The sequence below is a fragment of the Hoplias malabaricus genome, chromosome 4 (genome assembly GCF_029633855.1).
Source record: "Hoplias malabaricus isolate fHopMal1 chromosome 4, fHopMal1.hap1, whole genome shotgun sequence".
NCBI classification, from domain to species: Eukaryota; Metazoa; Chordata; class Actinopteri; order Characiformes; family Erythrinidae; genus Hoplias; species Hoplias malabaricus.
This window is the reverse complement of record NC_089803.1, coordinates 39,995,843-40,019,347: the sequence shown is the minus strand read 5'-3', so window position 1 is coordinate 40,019,347 and position 23,505 is coordinate 39,995,843. Positions and strand designations below refer to the sequence as shown.

General features: G+C 39.6%; 2 protein-coding genes across 4 annotated transcripts in view; one reads left to right on the top strand and one right to left on the bottom strand.

Annotated features, from left to right (window-relative positions):
- peak1 (pseudopodium-enriched atypical kinase 1) overlaps positions 1–23,505 on the bottom strand; it is a 106,545-nt gene that overhangs the window by 38,758 nt on the left and 44,282 nt on the right. The gene's annotated exons all lie outside the window — the stretch shown is intronic.
- LOC136695130 (uncharacterized) lies at positions 3,204–6,681 on the top strand. Its single transcript, XM_066668965.1, has one exon. It carries the CDS (start codon positions 3,598–3,600, stop codon positions 4,534–4,536), a length of 939 nt encoding a protein of 312 aa, XP_066525062.1. The 5' UTR covers positions 3,204–3,597; the 3' UTR covers positions 4,537–6,681.

The window sequence follows — 23,505 nt, the reverse complement described above, 5'->3', positions numbered from 1 at the left end:
TGTACTGACCTTATGTTTTCAGAAGGATAAGGAGTTTTACCGTCTATATCAGCAGACGCATACACAAAAACACACATTCTGTAAAAGAAATGTCCCCTTGTGTGTGTGTGTGTATTCCCTGACACCCATTGACTCTGACCTTAATGCTATCTCTGCTCTTCAATCTCCACCCTCAGGGAACACATCACTAAAGTGTCTAAAGCAAAGGGAAGTTCAGAGCATTATTCAGACTTTCAATCTCCCCTGTCTCTCTCCTCTCTTCTATTCTGTCTTGCCAAACACAACATGACTCACGGGGGCTGGTGACACAAAGCTCACTCTTTTCTTTCGCTTGGCCTTGTTTGGCCCTTCTCTTGGTACCAAATGTAGATGGATGTCTTGTGTCATTCCTTACACCGATGAACATTCAGTGTGTAAACAGTCAAGCTAAGAAACAAAAGGCTTTATTTCCCATGGAGAGTGTGTGCACATCTGATTTAGACAATACTGAAAAACAACTGTTGTGTTTAAATGCCAGAAAAAAAAAATGTGTCTGTTTTGAGTTCATCCAGGGGTGAGCATGTTTCTATTCCCCAAGGCATGTTTCCAGAAGGATGACCAAAAAGCCTCAAAAGTGAACAGTAAAAATATTATCATACAATTTATATTATGGCTGTTCGGGAAAAAAACTCTGGCCCTGCTCTTTTCCACTTGTTTCCTACATATTCGTCTATGCAGTAAACACATTAAGTTTGATATATACAGCACATGTTAAACAGTTAGAAACTGAGCAAATGATAAAGAATATATTTATCATCAAAAAAATAAACAATAAAAATCTCCAAAGTAGTAACTTCACATGAGACGGAAATTTTAAATGGAGGTCAGTGTAAAAAGATTTCATTCCAAGTCATTTTGCAGCATTTCTATTGGTTCATTCATCATGTAACTTTCACAAAATGTGAAGGACAGCTGCTGAATTTAAAAGATGTAGTAAATAAAAATTGTCCAATATGTAGACAGTTTTTTTGGACAGTGAGGATACAGGAATAATAATTATGAATATAATTGACATCATCTTGTTGCTTTGGTGAAACAAACCAAGAATACCTTTCTAGTGGTCTGAATTGAGTTCTGAAATTACTGGAGAGCATCTGAATGTAAAAAAAAAAAAGCACTGCGATACATCTGTATGAAAATAGAGAACATAGCTGCAAATTCACGCAGGCATGTCACAGTCATTTCATCTGACTATGAACTGGTCTGTATTAGCAATCTTACTTCCTAGCTGCTGATGTTTAGCAGGTCTCAAATCATGACACACACTGCTATAGCTCAAAGTCATAGACATTATTCACTGAGTGCTGACGTTGTTACAGGACCAGTGAGAAGCAGACACAGTCTAAATAAAGGCATTTTCTGATTCCTTTCTGCCTCATTTGTCTCCATTTGCCTTTCTATTTTTGTGACAACTATTTGACCATGACAGCTCACTCACTGTGGGAAATAATCGCAACTGCCACATATTACAATCAGACAATTGTACAATAACAGGCTTATTTCCACATACTAATAGTTTTACTTTGACCACTGTGAAAATGAATGCTACTCTGAGGGCAAATATTAAGATCCTGATCATTACCAAAGAACATGTGAATTTACAGTGGCAGATTGTGCGCATCCTTTCCTTCCTCTATAAACTCTCAATCATTAAGCCACGCATCTGATCATCTTACCATCCATCTGTCTATTCATTCCCAAGCATGTCTCTCTTACACATTATTCTTTACTATGTTGCACTGCACTGGTCTCAGTTTCCTGGCTCATGAAAGCTATGGGCTTAAAATATTCATTACATTCAATGATCCCACTGGTACGCAGCAGAAAAAAAAAACTATGCATCCATATATAAATCATCTAAGATTGGAGACAAATGCTATCATTTGGAATGATGCAATGATTCAAGTGTCAAGTAAAGCATATCTTGTAGGCCTCTGGCTATAGCTGCACACGGGTTAAGGGTCAAACATCTCTATAGTGTTATTTCAGATTACTGCAGCCTACCTCATAATGAGTACATAATAATCCAGATTTGGCTACTTGCACAGCGACTAATCCCACTGATGTGTCAGAATAAATCTCTGCTCACAGCCCTGAAAATGTACTCCTGCTTAGAGGGTTCCTACTGTTACTACTGAGTTTAATTCTGCAGTAGAGCACCAGAAAAAAAATGGCTCTTGACATGAGGCATTCCTATAAAGTTATTGTATTAAAAAAAATCACCTAGAATCTTCTGTAAGTTAAACATAACCTCTTCTGCTTTTATTGTTATTCATATATTTACATTTTTAGTATTAAGCATTTGTCAACAATAGTCTGAAGAAAGCATTTATGATTTTATATGATGGTAATAACAACGCAAATGTTAAAATATGGATCTGTTGCCCTGAGTTTCTTACTTGAAATGGAAAATGAAGAAGAAAACTAAAAAAGCCTGGAGCTGATCTTTGACCTAGAGGGCCTAGACCTCCATGTCAGAGGTCACGTCCTACTGTCAGAATGACCGACAGAATATGAATCAGCTTGTAGTTGTGAGTCAAATCAGGAAACTTTGCACATGTGTGAGAGTCAGCGCCTGCCAGAGGGTGGACAAACAGCAACAGATAACACACATTTCACACTCCTTTAAGCTTCAAAAGATGTGTAAAATCACCAGCCACTCTGACTTAAGCACAAACACACATCTGCTCCCATCTATTTTCTGGCTTTCAATCAAAACATGGTTTAAAATCCCTTGAAGGAAAAAAAAACAAGACAAATTAGAAAGAAAGGAAAAGTAGTGAGTAAGTGAAAGAAGGAGAAAGACAGAGAATAAGAGCAAGAGAAAGAACTGCTGAACTGACAGTGTGATAGTTCTAGAAATAACTGACGTGGCAGGAATTTGTTTGAAATGTTGTGACTTGACAGAGTACGGGAGAAACTGACTAGACTTTCTGAAATTCACAATTTGTCACACTGGAAGGCATGGAAATATCAACTGTGGAAAAGCTGACCAGCACGAATACAAGTGCACAGAAAAAAGTGTAGGGCAGCCATTATCAATTATATTAGCAATTAAAGAAAGTTACTGGAAACTTAAATGCGAAATGTCTTTGTATCTTTTCAAATGGCCATAAATGCAGCATCACTGGATTGCTCAAAATGCTTGAAAACCAAGAGTCAGTTCCTGTTTGTTAGCTAATAGATGTCCATCCTACCACTCATTGTGTGAAAGGATAAAAGGGGTATCCTACACCCTTAGTACTGTTTCAACACAAATTTACTTCTCAAAAAAAAGAAGAAGAGGAGAGAGTGGAGATCTGGCAACCCGTTTGGCTGTTTCTGTACCCGTTTGGAAGCTGTTTTGATCGCTCGGGTTTTCCTGTTTAATCGTTTCCATTGTTATTTCTATATTTATATCTGTTTTTATAACCTACTAACCATCCATAGATCTATCTTTTAGATTGTCTCCGCAGGAATATTCATTACAGAGGCACTAAAACTGCCACCGGACCCTGGAGTAACGTTCTTGGTGTAAGTTACTAAAATTCACTAAAAGCGGTAAGTACCTGCAATTCCATGGCTACTACTGGCTGTTTTGCCTGTTCAGAGTGTGGCATGTTTAGTTTAAGGCCCTTTTCCACCTCTAGCGATAAATATAGTGGTTGTATTTGTAGTAAGTGTCAGCTAGTTAGCTCTCTGGTGGATAAAGTGGACCAGCTAGAAGTGCGCATCCGGAGCTTATTATTGTTGAGGGATAAACAGCGAGATTCAGTGTTAGCAACTCCGGGTGCCTTAGGGAGAGTTAGCACCCCCACGACTCCGGCGTTAGAGCCCTCACAGTGGGGTGAATGGGTGACGTCTCGGCGTCATAGCCGGAAAGCTAAGGCTGATGCTAACGCTGAGGCCAAAGCTAGCCCACCGGGACACCACGCTCCTCCGATTCGCGTGTCAAACAGGTTTGCCCCGCTCAGCGAAGCACCCGCTGAGGAGCCTGTTAAGAGTGCTCTGGTTATAGGAGACTCTATTGTTCGGCACGTGAAATTAGCTACTCCTTTAGGGGCGCCGGCAGTAACAGTTAGCTGTTTATCGGGAGCCAGAGCGCCGGATATTAGTGGCAACCTTAGACTGTTAGCTAATAGGAGATATTCGAGGGTAGTCATTCATGTAGGGGCCAATGATATTCGTCTGCGGCAGTCTGAGGTAACTAAGGGTAATATTACAGAGGTGATTAAACTGGCCCAGACGATGTCCGATGCCGTAATCTGCTCTGGTCCCATACCAATGCGGCGTGGCGACGAAGCTTACAGCAGACTTTGGGCGTTAAACTGCTGGATGTCCAAGTGGTGTTCCGAAAATCAAGTGGGCTTTATAGACAATTGGTTACGTTTTGAGGGCAAGCCTGGTCTTATAGGTAGGGATGGTATCCACCCCACGCGGGAGGGTGCTGCCTTACTTTCTTGCAGTATAGCACATAGTCTTTTAGTTAGTCGGCAGAGTAGTGTAGATAGCTGCTGACAATCCAGAGCCGGGACCAGGCCGCAGACAGACAGGCTAAACCGACCGTCTGCGAACTGTCTTGAGGCGTCACCCAGGTTCAACTGTATTGAGACTGTGTCTTTCCCCCGAACTAAATGTAAAAGTAGAAAAACAAAATCAGCCTGTTTCAGCAACCTAATCAATATTAAATCATACACAACACCTAGCAGCAACACCTCAGAACTAAAATTTGGGTTACTCAACATAAGATCGCTAAACTCAAAAGCACTCATCGTAAATGATATTATAAGTGATCATAAATTCAATGTTTTCTGTCTCACGGAAACGTGGGTTAAACCAAATGAATATTTAGCACTAAATGAAGCCACCCCCCTAGGCTATAATTATGCACATAGCCCAAGAATATCAGGCAAAGGAGGTGGAGTATGTGTAATTTACCAAAATACCCTAGAAATTAGTCTTAAACAATGTGACACCTTTTCTTCTTTTGAGGTTCTCTCCACTATTATTACAAATCCGGTCACAAAAAAGGACGCATTTTTATTATGCAACATTTACAGACCACCAGGGCCTTACTTAGAATTTCTGAAAGAATTCAGCGATTTTGCTACAAACCTAGCGGTGTGCAATCATAAAGTTATAATTGTAGGAGATTTCAATATCCATTTCGAGAAGGAAAGTGACCCACTAAAAAAGGCATTTACCTCAATCTTAGACTCTATTGGTATTACTCAAAATGTAACAGGGCCTACACACTACTGCAGCCACACTTTAGACTTAGTTCTGACACTAGGTCTTAACATTGACAAAATTAATATCTTACCGCAATCCTCAGCAATCTCCGATCATTACTTAATTTCATATGAGCTACGTTTTATCCATAATCTATGTAAGAACCCTCGCTATTCTACAAGGCGTATAATAAAACCATCTACCGCCCTACAATTTATAGAAAACCTACCAGAACTATCGACCCCAGTTCCAACTCCATCAGACCCAATGGACCTAGATGTACTAACTGACTACCTAGAAAATACCTGTCGATCTACTTTAGAAAAGGTAGCACCACTTAAACATAAAAGTATAAGACAGAAAAAGCTCGCACCATGGTATAACGATAAGACCCGTACTTTAAAACAAACATTACGAAAACTAGAGCGGAAATGGCGATCAACCAAGCTTGAAGTGTTTCATTCTGCCTGGAAGGACAGCCTTATAGAGTATAGAAATGCCCTCACTAAAGCTCGCTCAGCATATCTGGCCTCGCTGATCTCCAATAATAAAAATAATCCGAGAGCACTGTTTAGTGTGTTTTCTAGAATTACAAAAAATCAAGCAGGTTCTGAACAACTAATTCCAGCAACTCTCACCAGTAAAGATTTTATGGACTTTTTTAATAATAAAATTGAGAATATTAGACAACAAACTCTAGCCACAGGATCAAATCCATCCTGGCTGCCACCTGATGTGAATGAAATAAAACATAATATAACTGTAAAAGAAAGACTTGAAACCTTTTACCCACTCCCACAATTAGAACTAGAGAAGATTATCACCTCCGCAAACTGTACAACTTGCACACTTGACGCAATTCCCACAAAGTTGCTCAAAGAAGTACTACCAGCTATTATTGATCCTCTTTTAACTATAGTAAACTCATCGCTTAGTCTGGGCCATGTACCCAAAGCTTTTAAACTAGCAGTTATTAAACCTATGATCAAGAAACCAAATCTTGATGCTAGTACACTGTCTAATTACAGGCCTATTTCTAATTTGCCATTTCTGTCTAAGATCTTAGAAAGAGCTGTGGCCCAACAACTTAGTTCATATCTACATAAGAATCATATATATGAAAAATTCCAATCTGGATTCAGGCAACATCATAGTACAGAGACAGCTCTAGTCAAGATAACAAATGATCTTCTTCTTGCCTCTGATCAAGGCCACGTATCCCTGTTGGTGCTTCTTGACCTAAGCGCAGCCTTCGATACAATAGACCACAATATTCTCATAGAAAGGTTAGAAAACATGGTTGGAATCACAGGGACAGCCCTATTATGGTTTAAATCTTACTTAACGGAACGTTATCAATTCGTAAAAGTAAACAATCTAAATTCAAATTATTCTAAAGTAAGATTTGGAATTCCACAAGGCTCTATTTTAGGACCATTATTATTTACATTATACATGTTACCGCTAGGCACAGTTATAAGAAACCATGACATTAACTTTCACTGTTACGCAGACGACACACAATTGTATATTTCAGCCAAGCCCGATGACAAACACAGATTAAAGAAAATAGAGGACTGTGTAAAAGACGTGAAAGGCTGGATGTTGCGTAACTTCCTCCTTCTAAACAGCAACAAAACAGAGGTCCTGCTTTTGGGTCCAAAAGTGACAAGAAATAAATTATCAGATTTAATTTTAGATCTAGCTAACTTTCCAGTTAAACCTGGTTCAGCAGCAAAAAATCTTGGTGTCATAATTGACCCGGATTTATCATTTGATCAACACATAGGTAGTATCACTAGGACAGCTTTTTTACATCTTCGCAATATTGCTAAGATTAGAAATGCCTTATCCCTCCAGGACGCAGAAACATTAGTACATGCCTTTATTACTTCAAGGCTTGACTACTGTAACGCACTACTGTCAGGATGCACCAGCAGCAATTTAAGAAAACTTCAACTAGTTCAAAATGCTGCAGCTAGGGTCCTCACTAAAACTAGAAAATTTGAACATATCAGCCCAGTTTTATCATCACTTCATTGGCTGCCTGTTAAATTCCGCATTGACTACAAAATTTTGTTATTAACATATAAAGCTCTACATGGGCTTGCTCCTGAATATCTTCAAGATACAATTTCCTATTATGAGCCTCCACGTTCACTCAGATCACAGAATACTGGATTTTTAAATGTTCCCAGAATTCAGAAGGCCTCAGCTGGGGGAAGAGCCTTTTCTTATAAAGCCCCCCAACTCTGGAATGATCTTCCAAAAAATGTTCGGGACTCAGACACAGTCGCAATCTTCAAATGTAGGCTAAAAACTCATTTGTTTAGTTTATCATTTGGTAGCTAATGCTCCCCTATAGATAAAGGCGGCAGATCCGGGGGGTCCATGGACACAGGGAATTATAGTATACTGAGACGCTGGTGCTGTCGTCCCGCCGCTTCTCGCGATCACTCAGGTTTGTTGACGGTGGAGCGGAGGGATGCCAGTGTTTCAGGATGCTCCCGTGTCTGTGTGTCCTTCTGGTTCTCTCCTTTTAGTTAATGCTGTCATAGTCAGATCTGCCGGAGTCATTAGCCACACTCTGGAAATTTTCATATTTTCTACTTTACAAACACAAAACAGTTCAAAACTAATTCCATCCCTTTACATCTTTCCGAGTAAACGACTGCCCACCTGTCTGTCTGGACACTGATGGATGACTGTCGAGATCCTCCTCCACGCTTCAGACCAGCTGCCCACGCTCCAGCAACCACCAAGTGCCTTGAAGCTGTCCCTACACTGAAGTTCTCATGGACTACTAACTATCATCACCAGTAGATTGACCAGAGGAGGATGGGTCACCCCTTGTGAGCCTTGGTTCCTCCCAAGGTTTCTTCCTCAGCTGGGGGAGTTTTTCCTTGCCACTGTCGCCCCTGGCTTGCTCACTTGAGGGTTTTACATTTGTCTTTACATTTCATGTCAAATCTTGTCTTACTGGAATTCTGTGAAGCTGCTTTGTGACAACATCAGTTGTGAAAAGCGCTATATAAATAAATTTGATTTGATTTGATTTGAAAAAAAGAGCAGCAACATAAAATCGACAGTCACTAGTAATGGTAGTGCACCAAAAAAAGACAATAGAGCAATCTGGCAAGAGCTCAAATGTTTTAAATTTTGCTGTCACAGGACAATAGTGCAAAGAAACGATGTTGAGATTTGGACAACATGAACACTATACGCTCTAGGGCATTAAACACTAGGGCTGGAAGACTGATCACTATAATGTCAAAATTACAATATGTAAAAATGCAATTTTTAAAACACCAGAGCAGCAATTTCATTATAACCTGTTATCATGAACAGCATTTTAATTTGAAATGGAGACAATTAAGTTAGTAGTAGGTAGTATAACAGCGTCAGATCAATCAGAGGCTACCAAACACTGTACTGTGTGCATGACAACAACCATAACACAATGGTCCTACATTGAGCATTCAAAATTAAAGCCAAATCTTCTTGGACTACTTAGTTATTAAAACAAGCATAGAAGTTTATTAAAAAAATCATTGCAATTCAAATGGTACTTGCAATGCTGGTCAGAAAAATCACAATTAGCTTTTTCCTCAAATAATTTGGCCTTATAGAAATCCAAGCAAACAAATGACAAAATCCAAGCTTCAAAGAAAACTCAATTAGATTTTTCTGTACTTATGAACAGCACCACTAATACCAAACATACACTGGTAATGTTTACAAAGCTAAATGATTTGCTGGCTGTATACTCTTATTGTTTATACAAATTTGGCTATGATTTATGAGCAAAGCACAAACTGAGAAACTGAGGAAGGTATTCATTGAGATAGTAATGGTTAAAAATGAGCCCATGCTAATGACACAGCTTTTAAGAAGTGCTGAAATAACAATGGATTTTCTCGTCTTGTGCCACTCAGAGACTTAAAACACAGTGGCGAGCTCAACCTCATCACTGTCTTCACAGGGAATGCAATGCATGGGCCACTAGTGAGAGAGAATGAGGGGAGAGCCAGCACGGCTAATAGCATTTCTCAGTGGAAGCCTCTATAACCCTTCAGCTCTTCTGATGAACTCTTCACTGCCTGTGTGTGGCTTAGGCTGAATGCACAAGGCACCCATCTCAAGAGGCAAATGGCCTTTTCTATTCTCGCTCTGACATGCAGCTCCACAGGAGTCAGAAAGCTGCCTTGGGCTGCAGCTGGGTATGTGCTCTCCAAAAAACATGAAGAGAAAAAGGAATCTGCTCCCCCACACGGCCAGTGTCACCTGCTATGACTCAAAACTGACTGTGGGCATGGAGCAGACTGCACAGACCCAAAGTGCATTCCATGGCCATGACTGAGAGAGGTCGCATAGATTCCACAGCTACGAAGAGCTTGGTGTGGAAAATTCTGGTGGGAAACTGTACACTGATTACATTAAAACACTTAAACATTTATTTAAACAGAGGGTTTGCCTACAGGTCTTAGATATATATACATGTTTATAGGGGCTTCTGTTAAAACCATTTAAAGAACAACATTCCACATGTGTGTGTTATTGCACAACCTCCGGGTTTAATGCTTGGAGGGATAAAATAAAGTGGGAGAGAGTAGGAGTATCTTCTCTTCATTGAAGTTTCAGCCGTGTCACCTCCACTCATTAATTCTGCGCCTTGCACAACTTGATATGTGCACAAAGACATACAGAGCTTATCCTCACAGTGAAATATCCACCAACAGGAAAAGCTTAGGCAACTCTCTCCCAAAAAATAACAGACACACACACACATCTGTTTAACCCGGGGAGCATGTGTTTATCATTTCCACCATGACTCTTGGCATTTAAATGTCAAACTTCACCTCCAAACAAGCCCTTTTCCTCCAGTCCATCAGACAATCCACACTCCAGTCTGCACTGCATTCCCACTGGACAGCAGCAGTCTACAGCAGTCATCAGCAAGTATTCTTTGTAACAGACTAATTAATTGATTATTCTTGATGATTAATTGAATAGGTCTTATAAAGGTTTCCAAAAAGGTTCAAAATTCCAAAACACTTTACTGGGGAAAAAAGTGTAATAAATTATTTAAAAATCAAATTGAACATCAACCACTGAGGAGAATTTTGCTAAACATTAATGAGTGAGTATGGCACACACATAAAATGTGAGATGCTTTGCATCTAAAAAAAGGGAGTGCAGTCTAACTTTTTTTTCGGACAGTGTACTCTTACCCTTAAACACTGCCAGAATCTCTGGGCAGTGCTGATGCCTAGACATAAAAGATACACAACATGTACGTTCATTTTCTGTAACCACATATCCAGTCCAGGGTTTTGGTGGGTCCTGTTCCTACCAGGAATCACTGGGTGCAAGGTGGGAACGCACCCTGGACGTAGCGCCTGTCCATCACTGGGTGACACACACTCACACCTATGGACACTTCTGAGTCGCCAATGCACCTACAAACGTGTGCTTTTGGACCGTGGGAGGAGACTACAGCACCTGGAGGAAACCCACACAGACACAGGGAGAACACTACACAAAACCTAAATATGACATTATTAATATAGATTGCAAAACATTCCAGGACCTACCCAATTAAGGTTCAGTTCAATACTTCAGGGAGGGATTCTGTTCAGACAACCAGTTGAGAGTGTGCACCCCCATGAGTGTTTTAACAGAGAAGAGTTTAAGGCTTGTCTTCTATGCCTCTTAATGTTTGAGAAGTGTTTTAAACAACAAACAGATTTAGGCTTTATAAGCAGACATCAGAGACCGAAATCAGGAAGTGAATAAAGGGAATGCAGCTGTGGAAAACAATTTTACAGTGCTTGTTGGGAGTGCTGATGTATAAAGAATGTGAATTTTAATGCTCAGGTATAACTCAGTAATCCTACTGCAGTGTACTCCAGCCCTCAAACACACTACAGTAGTGAAACCAGGACAGCAGCCAGTACAGACCTGTGTGGGAACACAAGCCTGGGAGACTGGGACACTACATGCTAAAAGAAGGATACTGGCACACTCTTGACAGTAGGCGAGCTCTGTTTGTCCTTTCTTCTAAAGCCAATCTGTACTTATTCCACTGCAGAAGACTCACTGAAGTCGAGTCGAATTGCTCTTGTTTTGCTATTTATACTTTTTCAATAGTTTTAAAGTCCAAAAATAGACAAAAACAAGGCAAAATGTTTTTTCTGTAAAATGTAAGACATTCTTGAATGTACAAAAGTTTATTATAATAAAACACTCCTACACCAATTAAAAAATAGGTGAATGACAATGGAATTCACACAACCTAAAATAATTGCTCCATGTAATAAACAAAGTTTATTTCATTATTAGAGGCGATTTCGGAATCATCCAGGGTTAAATTCCCTTCCTCAAACTGGTTCAAAGTGCCTCTAGATCCAGCCTCTGATAAAAGCAGGTCACTTTGTTTAGTCATGGTTTTTTGTTTTTAATTTCCTGGTCAGTTCTAAACGTTTCGGAGGTTTCTTCTAGGAGATGCAAACCCTTGCTCAACAGGAAATTCCACACGCTAAGCTAAGGCCAACTTTCTGAGCAAAAACATACGCCATATCTTTTATGAAATGTTACAAAAACTGAGGAACAATGCTCTGAGAGACTTTAATTCTCCAGACCTGAGAGGGTTTTCAAGTGTTATGATAGAAAGGCCACCCTCTCTCTCAAAGAGCCATGTGGTTGGGGAAATAGCCAGATTTCTGATTCTTTATCCTACTACAAGAGAGTGTTTCCGCCCTCTTACTGAAACAGCATTACAGGACTTACAGAACTACACACACACACACACACACACACACACACACACACACACACACACATGAACTGAATGAGCATCTGCAGTGGGACAGAGAGAAGCAGACTGGAGACAAGTACTGCTACCACACTGCCAGTGAAATTAGCCAAAGAGTGAAGTGTGTGAGAGTGTGTGTGTGCGCACGTGTGTGTGTGTGTGTGTGTGTGTGTGGGGGGGGGGGGGGGGGGGGATTTACACATATACACTTGCAAAGACACAAACAAGGACATTGGCAAGGGTCAGTGTCACAGATGACGGATAGCCATTACTACTTTGATGAAATTCAGTTGAGTGTTTGCCACTATCTCAGTGGATGCCAGAGCAGACGATTAGAGGAGAGTCCTGGAACGACACAGCAAGGCTCACTTAGTAGGATTCTATGTGAAAATATTTCCAGTAAATTACAGTTAGAACTATGTGAACACATGTTGTCCTAGCAGGAAGACTGTAGGAGTAGGCTATTTACGTCTGCCATGAGTTTTTTAAAAGCCAGTAATCATTCACTGTTATTTGAATTGGTATGATTATCACTGGGTTTTATTCCACAGCATATCATTAAAAGCAATAACCTTCTCAACCCAACTACACTGACGATCCCCTCACTGTCATAATTACACAGTCACTCCAGAAATCCACACAGAACTGTGCACAAGTGCTCATAAACTCACAGGAGAGCAAGGCGAGTGAATGTTTTCACTACTATCAGTTGCAAACCATGCGATAACGACATACGTATAAGGTGGCAATGATAATCAGCCAGTTGATCGCACCGTGCAGGTTTTTCCAATCACACCTCATTTAAATAATGTTAATCAGCTTTTCCTTACATAAAAGTAGTTAAGTACAAATATCGGACCACACTCACAGATGATTACTTGGAAGCCCAATTTGCCCATTGACACAGTAAAATGAAATGAATAAATTGCTGGCCCAATGAAATGAAAAGAATGAAATGAAAAGATGACACATTCTAGTTCCCAACTCATAAAATTTAGCCGCTTGGTCAAGAGACCCCTGTGTCACATGTTGACGCAATGGAGGCCACATGGTGTCATGTTTGGATGAGCAGGAAAACTTAGGCCCCATCCACATGGATCCATGTATTTTTAAAACCTGAGATTTTTCTCTCTCCATTTTTGAAAATATCCCAGAATACAGTCCTGTAGGGGGCCACATTACCTCTTAAAGAGAGGCAACAAAACACCATGATGAATAAGTGAATCACAGAGGTGTTAATACCATATCACTACATACTCCTTATGTAGTGCACTATGCAAGTCATGAAATTAGTGAATCTAGATCTTAATAGTGCTTTTTATATGTCGAATACAGAATCATTAGTTTTTATTCATATGTGGGAATCTGAAATCTAGTGCATGCTGCATGTACAGTGTAATTTAATGACTTATATACTTCACTATGGAGGGAGTGAGAATCTATTTGTGTGTCATCCAGAGATAGGCATGCTATGTGACGTCAGCATTTCCAAAAATATGTTTTCTTTCGTCCACATGAGAACAGTTTCAACAGCGTTTTCAAAAATCTCAACCTTGGAGAGCGTTTTTGAAAACCACATTTTGTGGATGTGATAAATAATGTGAACTAACCTTTACACGTGTTAAAATAATTAAATCCAAACATTGGTCTCTCCTCACTCATGTTTACTGATGTCACTATGTCACATTATTACTGAAGACACTATCCTCCTGTATCAGTATGCCCAGCATGTGTATTGACCCCTGGCCTATGCTGATTATTCTCCTAGCATTGCTCTGTCTCTGTGTGCATGAGCTCTACGCTGTTCTGAAAGGACGACAGACTGGCACTCATCCCCTCACACAGCTCTGACTCACACACTGTTAGAGACAGCTGACTGGCACTCATTGGCACACGACCACGGCTGATGAACACAAACATCTGCTGAAAGACAAACAGTGTGTAAGCATGACAAATACAACACTCCCAAGCACATTCTCTCTCTCTCATTTACACACAATCATAAGTCCTGGGGCTGCACAAATGACTGCTACTGACCAGCCATCTGAACTCTTTTATGGACTCTAGAGGCCTATTTATTTGAGGGAGCATTAATGCAGAATTAATTATGACTAGCAGAATAAGGAGAGGGGATTTTCTAGAGAGGAAAACAGTTATGTTCTTCACATTTGGATAGTATTTAATCAACAATTAAAGATCTGTACCAGTGCATGTGTAATAGCCCTCAAATTAAATACAAAAAAGATTTGTTTTAAAATCCCAGCCAGCATTACTCCTGAAGCAGTCAACACTTGTTTAAACACTTCTTTAAAGTAATGGTTTTGCTGCAGATCCAAATCACGTGTATAAGCTGAAATTACTACACACTCTAAATACAAAGCAAACCTATCAAAATTAATCTCTAATATGTCAATTACTGACAAAAGAGAAATTAGGAACATCTGAGAACTTCTGTACAATAGCATCTGATCTGAAGCCCTGTGAATTAGGGATAAAGGATTTGGGGAAGACATCCAAGTACAATTTGAGGTTACAATGTAAATTGTGATCATTTCCTATAAATTATTTTTTTTTTGCAAGATCTGCAATCATCTATTTCTGAATATGAAATGTAGTGTATAACAGTGCCAGGTACCAGTTTTATCGTTGCACACGTGCAGGTGTTTAATGAGTTTCATTAGTTTAACCTATGTAAATATTTCCACTGAGCATATGCAGCCTGTACTTAAATATTTTTTACCTTAAAAATTCAAACAAAGTTTTCAAACTTCATTTCAATAAAAAAAACACAAACCCTTCAGCTCCAGTGTGACCATGGGCCTACTTCCGATTCTGAACCTGTCACTGCCCTGTAGCATGCTTTTTTGCCAGCAGCACGTTTAGTGCACAGCCTTGTACCTTTGGCTTTTTTTTTTTATTTTTCAAAACCACAGCTGCTGAAAAAGTGGCCGGTCATTGTCAAGCACTATTTAAAAAGTTTGACAGTTTTACAGTGCTACATTTAATGAAGATTTGTACAATGACAGATCACAAATTAATGATGCATGGTTACCCATAATTCATCATTAAATACAGCAATAATATGCAAAACTTACCATACCGTTGCAGTTTTGAGCATGCTTGCTCACATATATGTATGCGTATGTGACACTATGCACTTGTCTACTAGCAGAACTTGCAGACTGAGTTGTTAACCCTCCCCCAGTGGGGCTCCATCACAGAGTTATTCAAAGTAGAGAAATCAGGTAAACATATGATCTAGGAGAACAATCACGGGGGCAGTGAATTTTGCACCATAGAGTGTCATCAGTGAGGGAAAGAGGGGGTGAGAAAGCGAGTGAATGAAAGAGAGAGAGTAATTGGGAATATGCAGCACGTTATTTTCTTTACTGCACAGTGCTGTCTGGTATTCTGTAATTGTGCATGTCGGGATATGTCCAGAGGGGTAAACACTGTCAACTATGAGTGCATGGTTGCGGTTTGGAAGATACCCCGATTGTGGTTTGAGAGAGTGAGAGACAGAGAGAGGCTAACATTTCAAAGCTGAGCTGTTGTTTTGAACATTAGAATAATCAAATGAATGATAGTTAGGAATGTAACAAATTATGCACACATTCAATTTACAAAAGTTTGAGAAAAAACTTGTAAGGAATGATCATCAAAGTAGCATTTCAAGCCATTTACATTCTTGGGTTCTATATATATACTGCTCATGCCACATCTCCACTTATTACCCACTGTTCCAACATGCTCAGTAAAGAAATACAAAGGAAATCTCAAGACAATACCAGTGAAGATACAGCTGTAGACAGAGAAGTGTAAAAAGACCTAAAAAGCCTCAGAAGGTAGCTCAGACTGTTTATATTCATCAGTATCCCCATTAAAATTCACTTAAAACCTAATGCCATGTTACTAGCCAGATAAAAAGAAGCTGGATCCCTCTCGTATTGAGTCTTAGAAGCTGAAAGCTTTACATCCTTATTTAAACACTGGCATAAAGAAAGCATTAGCGTCCATAGGAGGAAAGCCTTGCACTCTGAGGAGGGATTAACGGTATGTTTGTGTGTGTGTGTGTGTGTGTGTGTGTGTGTGTGTGGAGGGTTAGAATCCTAAGCTGTATGAGCTCTGGAGGCAACTATAGGTGCTCTGGATTTTCCGGTATTCAGAAATGACAGAAAAATTATTTATCTGATTATTATGTGAATATAAACACACTCAAAAAACTTATTTCTCTGGAGCACAATTATTATCTCTGAAACAATTTCTGAAAATGTTCAATCAGAGAGGTTTACTACTTACTACTTTTATTAATTTTTTTAATAGATGTGATATACCTCATGAAAACAGCTAGCAACTCACTTCAAATACAAATACAGTCATTTGTGGAGATGTAATTGCACTACAGGGGGAGCTGTTTCTCACATATTCTCATACAAAATACCATTTTAAGGGGGTTGTTAGTGGGCTTTGCATCACTGACAATGTGTATCCCTTTTTTAGGGATACATTGACACAAGAACTGTGGGTTAATGTTGATGCACAATGTACAACAAATACACATTAATACTGAAAAAATAAAACATTCTGCCCACATTTCTAGCAAGATATCACTTTTCAAAGAGCAGGAGACTACCACATTTACTAGATTTGTGAGATACAGCTTTGAATGCTACACGTTGGAGTACCCCTTTAAATAAGCACATGTTGAGCATAATGAACAGATGCTGCTTCATTCACACTGCTAGTATCAGCAGTGTTCCATAAGCCAGTTCTGATTTCAAAGCTCAGTGCTGAGTCTCAGTGCTGTCAAGAGAGATCTGATTTGAAACAACAGGATGATGCATCACATTATTCTGACGCCTCCCTTCCTCTATCTTCCACCATTACCACAATGACCGGATCTTAGAAAGTAAGCAGCTCTGTCAGTCTCAGTCTCTCTCTCTCCATGCAAAGACTCTTCAGTCTTTACACTGATTGGATGAGGCCCAAAGTAGTGTGTAATAAGAGAATAGGGTGGGGGGGGCACCACTGTGGATGAACTCTGTACCATGGAATACCAGCACTTGAGGTGACTACTCTGTCAAATGCTTGTCTTGCCTAAAAAGAAAACTGTAGCAACCATCTCTCACACTCACACTCACATAGTATGTAAGCATATGAGCCCATGAGCGTGTCTCCAAATCTGTGTACATCAGGCGACTGTGTGTGAAAGTGACAGAATGGTGAGCACAGAATGACAGCCATACTGATATACACCACTCAATATTCATCAGCTACTTGCATGCAGACACACACACACAGATTTAGCTGAACCACTCTTCACAGGGATGACGGATCACACTCTGAGCTCCTCTATAGGATTATGCAGTATGCTGATGAATAAATAATACTCCATTGCCATTTTCCTATAAAAGATAATGGCAGAAACAGCCCTATATAGGTCAGTGCGTTTATACCATTGTACACAGAGAGAGAGGGAGATTGCTATATTGGTACAGCTGTGACAGTCATGAAATATAAGCATAAAATTGGTACATACATGTGTGTATATAAAAAAAAAAAAGAAAAAAAAAAAACACCATTAACTACAAGTGTTTTGTTTATTCTAGCAGTTAATAAGGAACAAGCTTTAATTTAGGGATTAGTCTTCATAATTCCCTACAGTCAAATTAGTAGCTTCCGACTGATGACAGACAAAGCTGAAACTCAAATAACATTACTCACCACTGCTATTGACAGAAGAAGTCAACAGAAAGAGATGAATATCAGAACTGAGAAAAACAATTGATATCTGATGTATTTTATGAAAGATTCAGAATCGGTTGCTCAGACAGACAATGCAAAGTGGCATACTTTGGGACAGCGTGACAGAAACGCAGGATATTACTGATGACAATCTCAGTATTTTTGGTCAATATATTTTGTCAACCACACCTCATCTGTTACAGCAAAACTAAGTACACAAAAAACTATAGCCTACATTCCCAAACGCAGAACATTCAGAAGACCACCTTAAAATGCAAGGCTTATGTGTGATGCATGCACTACTATTTAGGGGTTATCTTTATGCTGAGAGGTCTTTGGGAAACCTAGCCCAGAACAGTTAGCAAAAGGCACTTTGTTCACTACACAGCAGTCAATGGAGAAAAAAAAAAAAAAAGAAATCTGTGCTCCATTAACAAATATTACAAATGATCTTGAGTGAAACATTTTCTAATCCAGTGCAATAAATATGTAGTTCAATATTACTATTAAGGCTCATTTGTCTCATGGAAGATATCAGTCTCCAATACATTCATGCCCAATGTAGAGGTTAATGTCAAATATCAATACAGCAATCACCTTATCAGTGTGTATTAAAACATACTTATCCACAATATACCTCTATTTTTTCTGCTTTGATTATTTTCTTACAGAAAACAAGAAAATGTTACAGGCATTTGCTTCAACCCAGCAGATAAATACACAACTGCTTCACCTTCTGATGCAACATAAATATAACACTGTGAAAGCTAACAACTATGCAATATAATTGTGGCCTTCATACTCTAGATGAGCTAAAATAACTGCAATCAGGTTATTATGTAATATCTGTGACAATACTAAACGTTGTCATGGTGATCTTCACTGCCATTCACATTCTAGTTAGAAGGGACTGAAAATAGATGTGTAAAATTGCAATGCAATGTTTGTACAAATACCCTTAAAGCAAAGCAATTAACACCATGATTTTCAATGTAATTAGAGACTTATTTCAGGTTTTATTTCCCGTATTGTTGAAAGTAAATGAAGCAAGTGTGATGAATAATCAATGTGAAAGATGCTTAGATTTTGTGTGTGGAAGGATGAAGTGTTTTGCAACACACACACACACACACACACACACACAAAGGAAAATCCCAGCTTCTGAGACCACAATCCGTTTGATTTCTGCACTGAATATCTGAGCTGAGTGGATACAAAGCTTCCTAAAAACACAGGAGCTCCTCCTACACTTGGATTAAAAATACAGGAGGAGTTTAAAACAAGCATCTACACTATAAGCATAGTGTTTCTGGATATAAACACTGAATTTTTATAAAGTAGTGTAGCATTTCCACTGTCTAGTCACATAAATCCACACAGACACACACACACACACACTGACCTAGGATGAGTAACACTATCTCTTGACAAACACTAGACCTTAAACACGCGAGAGGCACTTGAACAAACGTCCTCATCCTGAGTAATTACAGAGTAACACTGAAACAGCACATACACACACACAAACAAACAACACCCCCTGTCATTCAGTGTAAATCTGCCAGTTACATCTGCACCATGCTGTGAAAAAGGAAAGAGCATGAGTCAAACTTTCATGGGGACTTAGAGCTTTAAATGGAACAATGTAGAGGCTGACAGAGCTCTGCAGGTGTCTGTCCGGAGCATGTATTAATGTCATTATGCATTAACATTTCACATACATACAAACCCATTCAACTAATGAACACCCAACCCCCCCCCCCCCCTCCCACCACCCAACCAACACACACACAAGGGATATGCATAGGTAACTGGTCATTCTGTTAACCCCCTAAAGCACCAGTATTCAAATACAGAAATCAAACTTTGAAAACACTATTTATGACTGACATGGACAAGGAAACGTACAGGCCAACAATCAGCAAAATATCTGTTTATGTTTTAACAGCACTGCACAACATGTAAGTATGTATATTTATATAATCCAAAACACAGACATTCTAATATTAACACATTCCTAAAGGTGTTATTGAGGGGGCAGAGATACCAACCAAGTCCGAGAGAAAGAGAGAGAGAGGGGGGGGGGGGAAGCAGAATTATGAGTAAACAAAGGAGTCCACTAGAATCATCATGAATTCTTGGTGGCTCCCAAGCTTCATTTTCTTTCTGAATGGGTGTAATAAAGCTGCGGCATTAGCTGTCACTCTCATAATGAAGTTCTCATGTCCGCTAATTTTATTGCAGCTGATAAAGCGCAATGCAGAATGCTCCTATTGCTGCCAAGAGAATTAAAACACTCATTCACAAACATGTAAATATGATGCTTCTGTGACAGAGGGGAAGGAGGAGGGGAGTGAGAGTGGAGAAAAAAAAACAGATAGATAGAGAGAGAGAACAAGCAATATACAATGTAGAAAATAATATATACATAGTGAGAGAGTAATGAGATTTGCTCAGATCTGCTCCCCTACAAAAAAGTGCAGTATCAGAACATAATTAGAGTTTGAATAAGGCTGTTTTTTTTTTGTTTTTTTTACACTTTAGAAATTTGTCCTCAGATACCCTCTTTCACTGAGGTCCTTGACCTGGACACAAAAAGTTGCAGGTCTTTATTGGTTGTTGCACAGACAGCAGGTCAGGTAGACACTACCACAGGAATCTTTGTGTCTTTACCAGGTTCAGTCTAGCTGATGTTTTAAAAACAGCATAGTGGCTGGCACACACACACACACACACACACACACACACACACACACACACACCATGAACCTCACACTCTCTCACTATGCTGATGAGGGAGAGCGGGAATGTCGCACTTTCTGTACGTAAGCATATCGCACTCTCTCCACACTGCCTGTCTAGAAGCACTGCAAGTCCACTCTCAGCACAAGCAGGTAGACATATAATGTGCCTCACATGAACCTTAACCTCTCTGCACATGGTGGGATTAAATAAACATTCAAAACATCTCTATGCACTCCCCATAATTATGTTAAAAAATGTTTCTTTGCATGGCTCTAGATAAGATCTCAACTGAGGTCTATTAATGTCATTTTCGTATAACTTCGGAATTACCATAATTATGAACTTTGCTCTGAAATAAATTGCATTCGGGTCAGTCAGAGTTTAATAACCCAGAAATGCAGGAACAGTAGGACAGTAATAACCCAGAAATGAAGTACATACAAGACCTACTTTCATCCACCAGCTCCCATTTTACACCAATTGCACAAGCTAATATCAGAACTGGAGAAGAGCAGACTTGCTATGACATTTTGGCAAGAAGATGATTTAGAAACGCAGTTGGTGGAGGTCTTTTTGAGCACTGTGGTACTGACAGCATGGGCAACGGTGAATTTGCAATTCAAATCATTGTGGGTACTAGAACTGCCCTGCATATAACAATTTGTTTCCAAGCCCAGGCACTAATGCCACCATTTTATCAGTACAAATCTTGGGCAAGACTTATAATGTCACACTTAACAGCCATTGTAATCTTCTCTGGATAAGAGTGTTTGCAAAACACATGAGAACATTATGTAAACTGTCATTAATCAATTATCTGACTGTGTATCTGAATACAGCTCTATGTTTACTGTTTCATCTATTTTTATGCAATATCATTTGTGATCTGGTTTGATAAGATTTATCTCATCATCAAAACCCCATACTGTCCCACTCTTAGTAATATTAATGGTTTATAACAGTATAAGCAACTCCCACAATGTGAGGATTACTGACTGAGAAATTCCATACCACTGCACCTCCTCATGAATACTAAATTAATTTTGCCTCCAGAGCTTTAGTTTGCCAGTCTATCATTGCCTATTCTACTCCATGTGCAGGACAGTCTGGGCAATGCCACATAATGGAAGCTATGGGTCTATATGTGTAGAGAGTTCAACACTTCTAATACCACAATCTCAAAGGGAACAGGAGCAGCTGACAGACCAGTCCAGCAGTGTCACGTCAACCTTTAATGTTTGCTTTTTTTAAACACATAAATCAAATTCTGTCTCTCGAAGCCTTGTATGTATTACTACAGCATTCAGACACACACCATACACTTCTCATCTACATCAAAATAAAATAAGATTAAGCTCATCTCAAAATGAGCTTATACTCAGGGCTGGCTGAAGCTCAGCTCCTTCCAATTCTCTTCTTCTATATACTCGTCTCTTGGTCTTTCTGAGATGGCGACCAGAGCATGGGTCCAGCCCAGCAATGCAGCTGATAAAGAGGGTTTGTTTTGGGTTGGAAGGATGGTGTGCATCTCTGAAGGGACTAGTAGGACTGGTTGTATGTTTGTGTGGTGAGGCAGAGAGCTGCGAGTGGCAGGGAGAGATAAGCAGCTCTTCCAGCAGCAGACGCTGGAGTGTGAGATCACCCTTCAATGCCAGCTCCAGTGCCGCAGGGTTTCTGAGGAATGGGATTAGCACGGGCATCAGACCGGACTGAGCCTATAATTAGTGCTCGATATGGATACAGAACCAATATTAGAGTGTATCCCCAACCTGGGTGTTTGTGTGCCATGTGCATTCATGTATCAGATCTAGGGCAGCATAGTGGTAGCTGTGAGAAATGAGGGACAAGAGAGCTTCAGCTCTGCTCTCACATGCTCGCTCTCTCTCTCTCTGTGTCCTGTAGCACAACCCCCAGCCTCCACTGCTGTACGTCTGCTTCAGACAGACAGCTGTGTTTGTCTTTGCTTGTGTATCTTAATTAAACAAAATGTTTGATGACACTAGTTATTATCTGACAATAAAACCAATGTTTGTCCATTCTACAGCTATAACTTTAACTCACACAGTCAACAGCCAGCTTCTGGTGCAGTAAGCCCAAAACTGTGGGCTAGAAGAGTAAAAATAAAAAATAAATACTTTGTACAACAAGTGACAGTAAAAGAGGAGAGATATTTTAAGATGCTTCAGGCCAGGCAGTTATCTTTCAGGGTCTAGTCATAGCTTTAGCTGAACAGCAGATGCGTAAACGCTTGCTTTTTTAAATCTCTAGAAAACACCTGTTGGTTTGATTCAGGAAGATAGACTGAAAGAACGCTATAAATGTGCATACAAAATACTCTGGAAAGTGATGGAGCATGTGTGCAGCAAAGCCTATGCATTTTTAAAAATATAGAATAAAATAAAATAAAACATTTTAAAAACACAAAACACATATTTACAACCTTTTTCCAAATCAAATCTGAAACTAACTGAATGATACTGAACCTTTAATATATTCAGAGGCAATACATGTACATATACATTAAAATCAAAGCACTATTGTTAGGGCTGCAAATGCAATCAAACATGCATCATGATGAGCTCCCTGCAATTTGATTGGTCCTTTTAGAATGAGAGAAGCTACAAGATGCCTATAATATCCCCGGGGAGCACAAAAACATGTGTACCCTGTGTGCATGTTTTCTTTTAATTAAATAATCTTAAGGAATACACCCTACATGCTTGCAAGAAAGCACTCCTTATAAGAGACTGAGAGTCCTCAACAACACAGCTGGCCTTGTTCTCTAGGTGTTGTCCAGGTAACATGGGGGTCTTTCATCTGATGTTACAACTGGACAGTGTGCATTCTCCTCCAGTGTGTTGAGCTGGTCAATGATGTCGTATTAGCGGCAGAAAAAAAGTGTTGTGTAGGGGTGGGCGGTATCCAGATTTTTCATTACCATCTCAAAATAT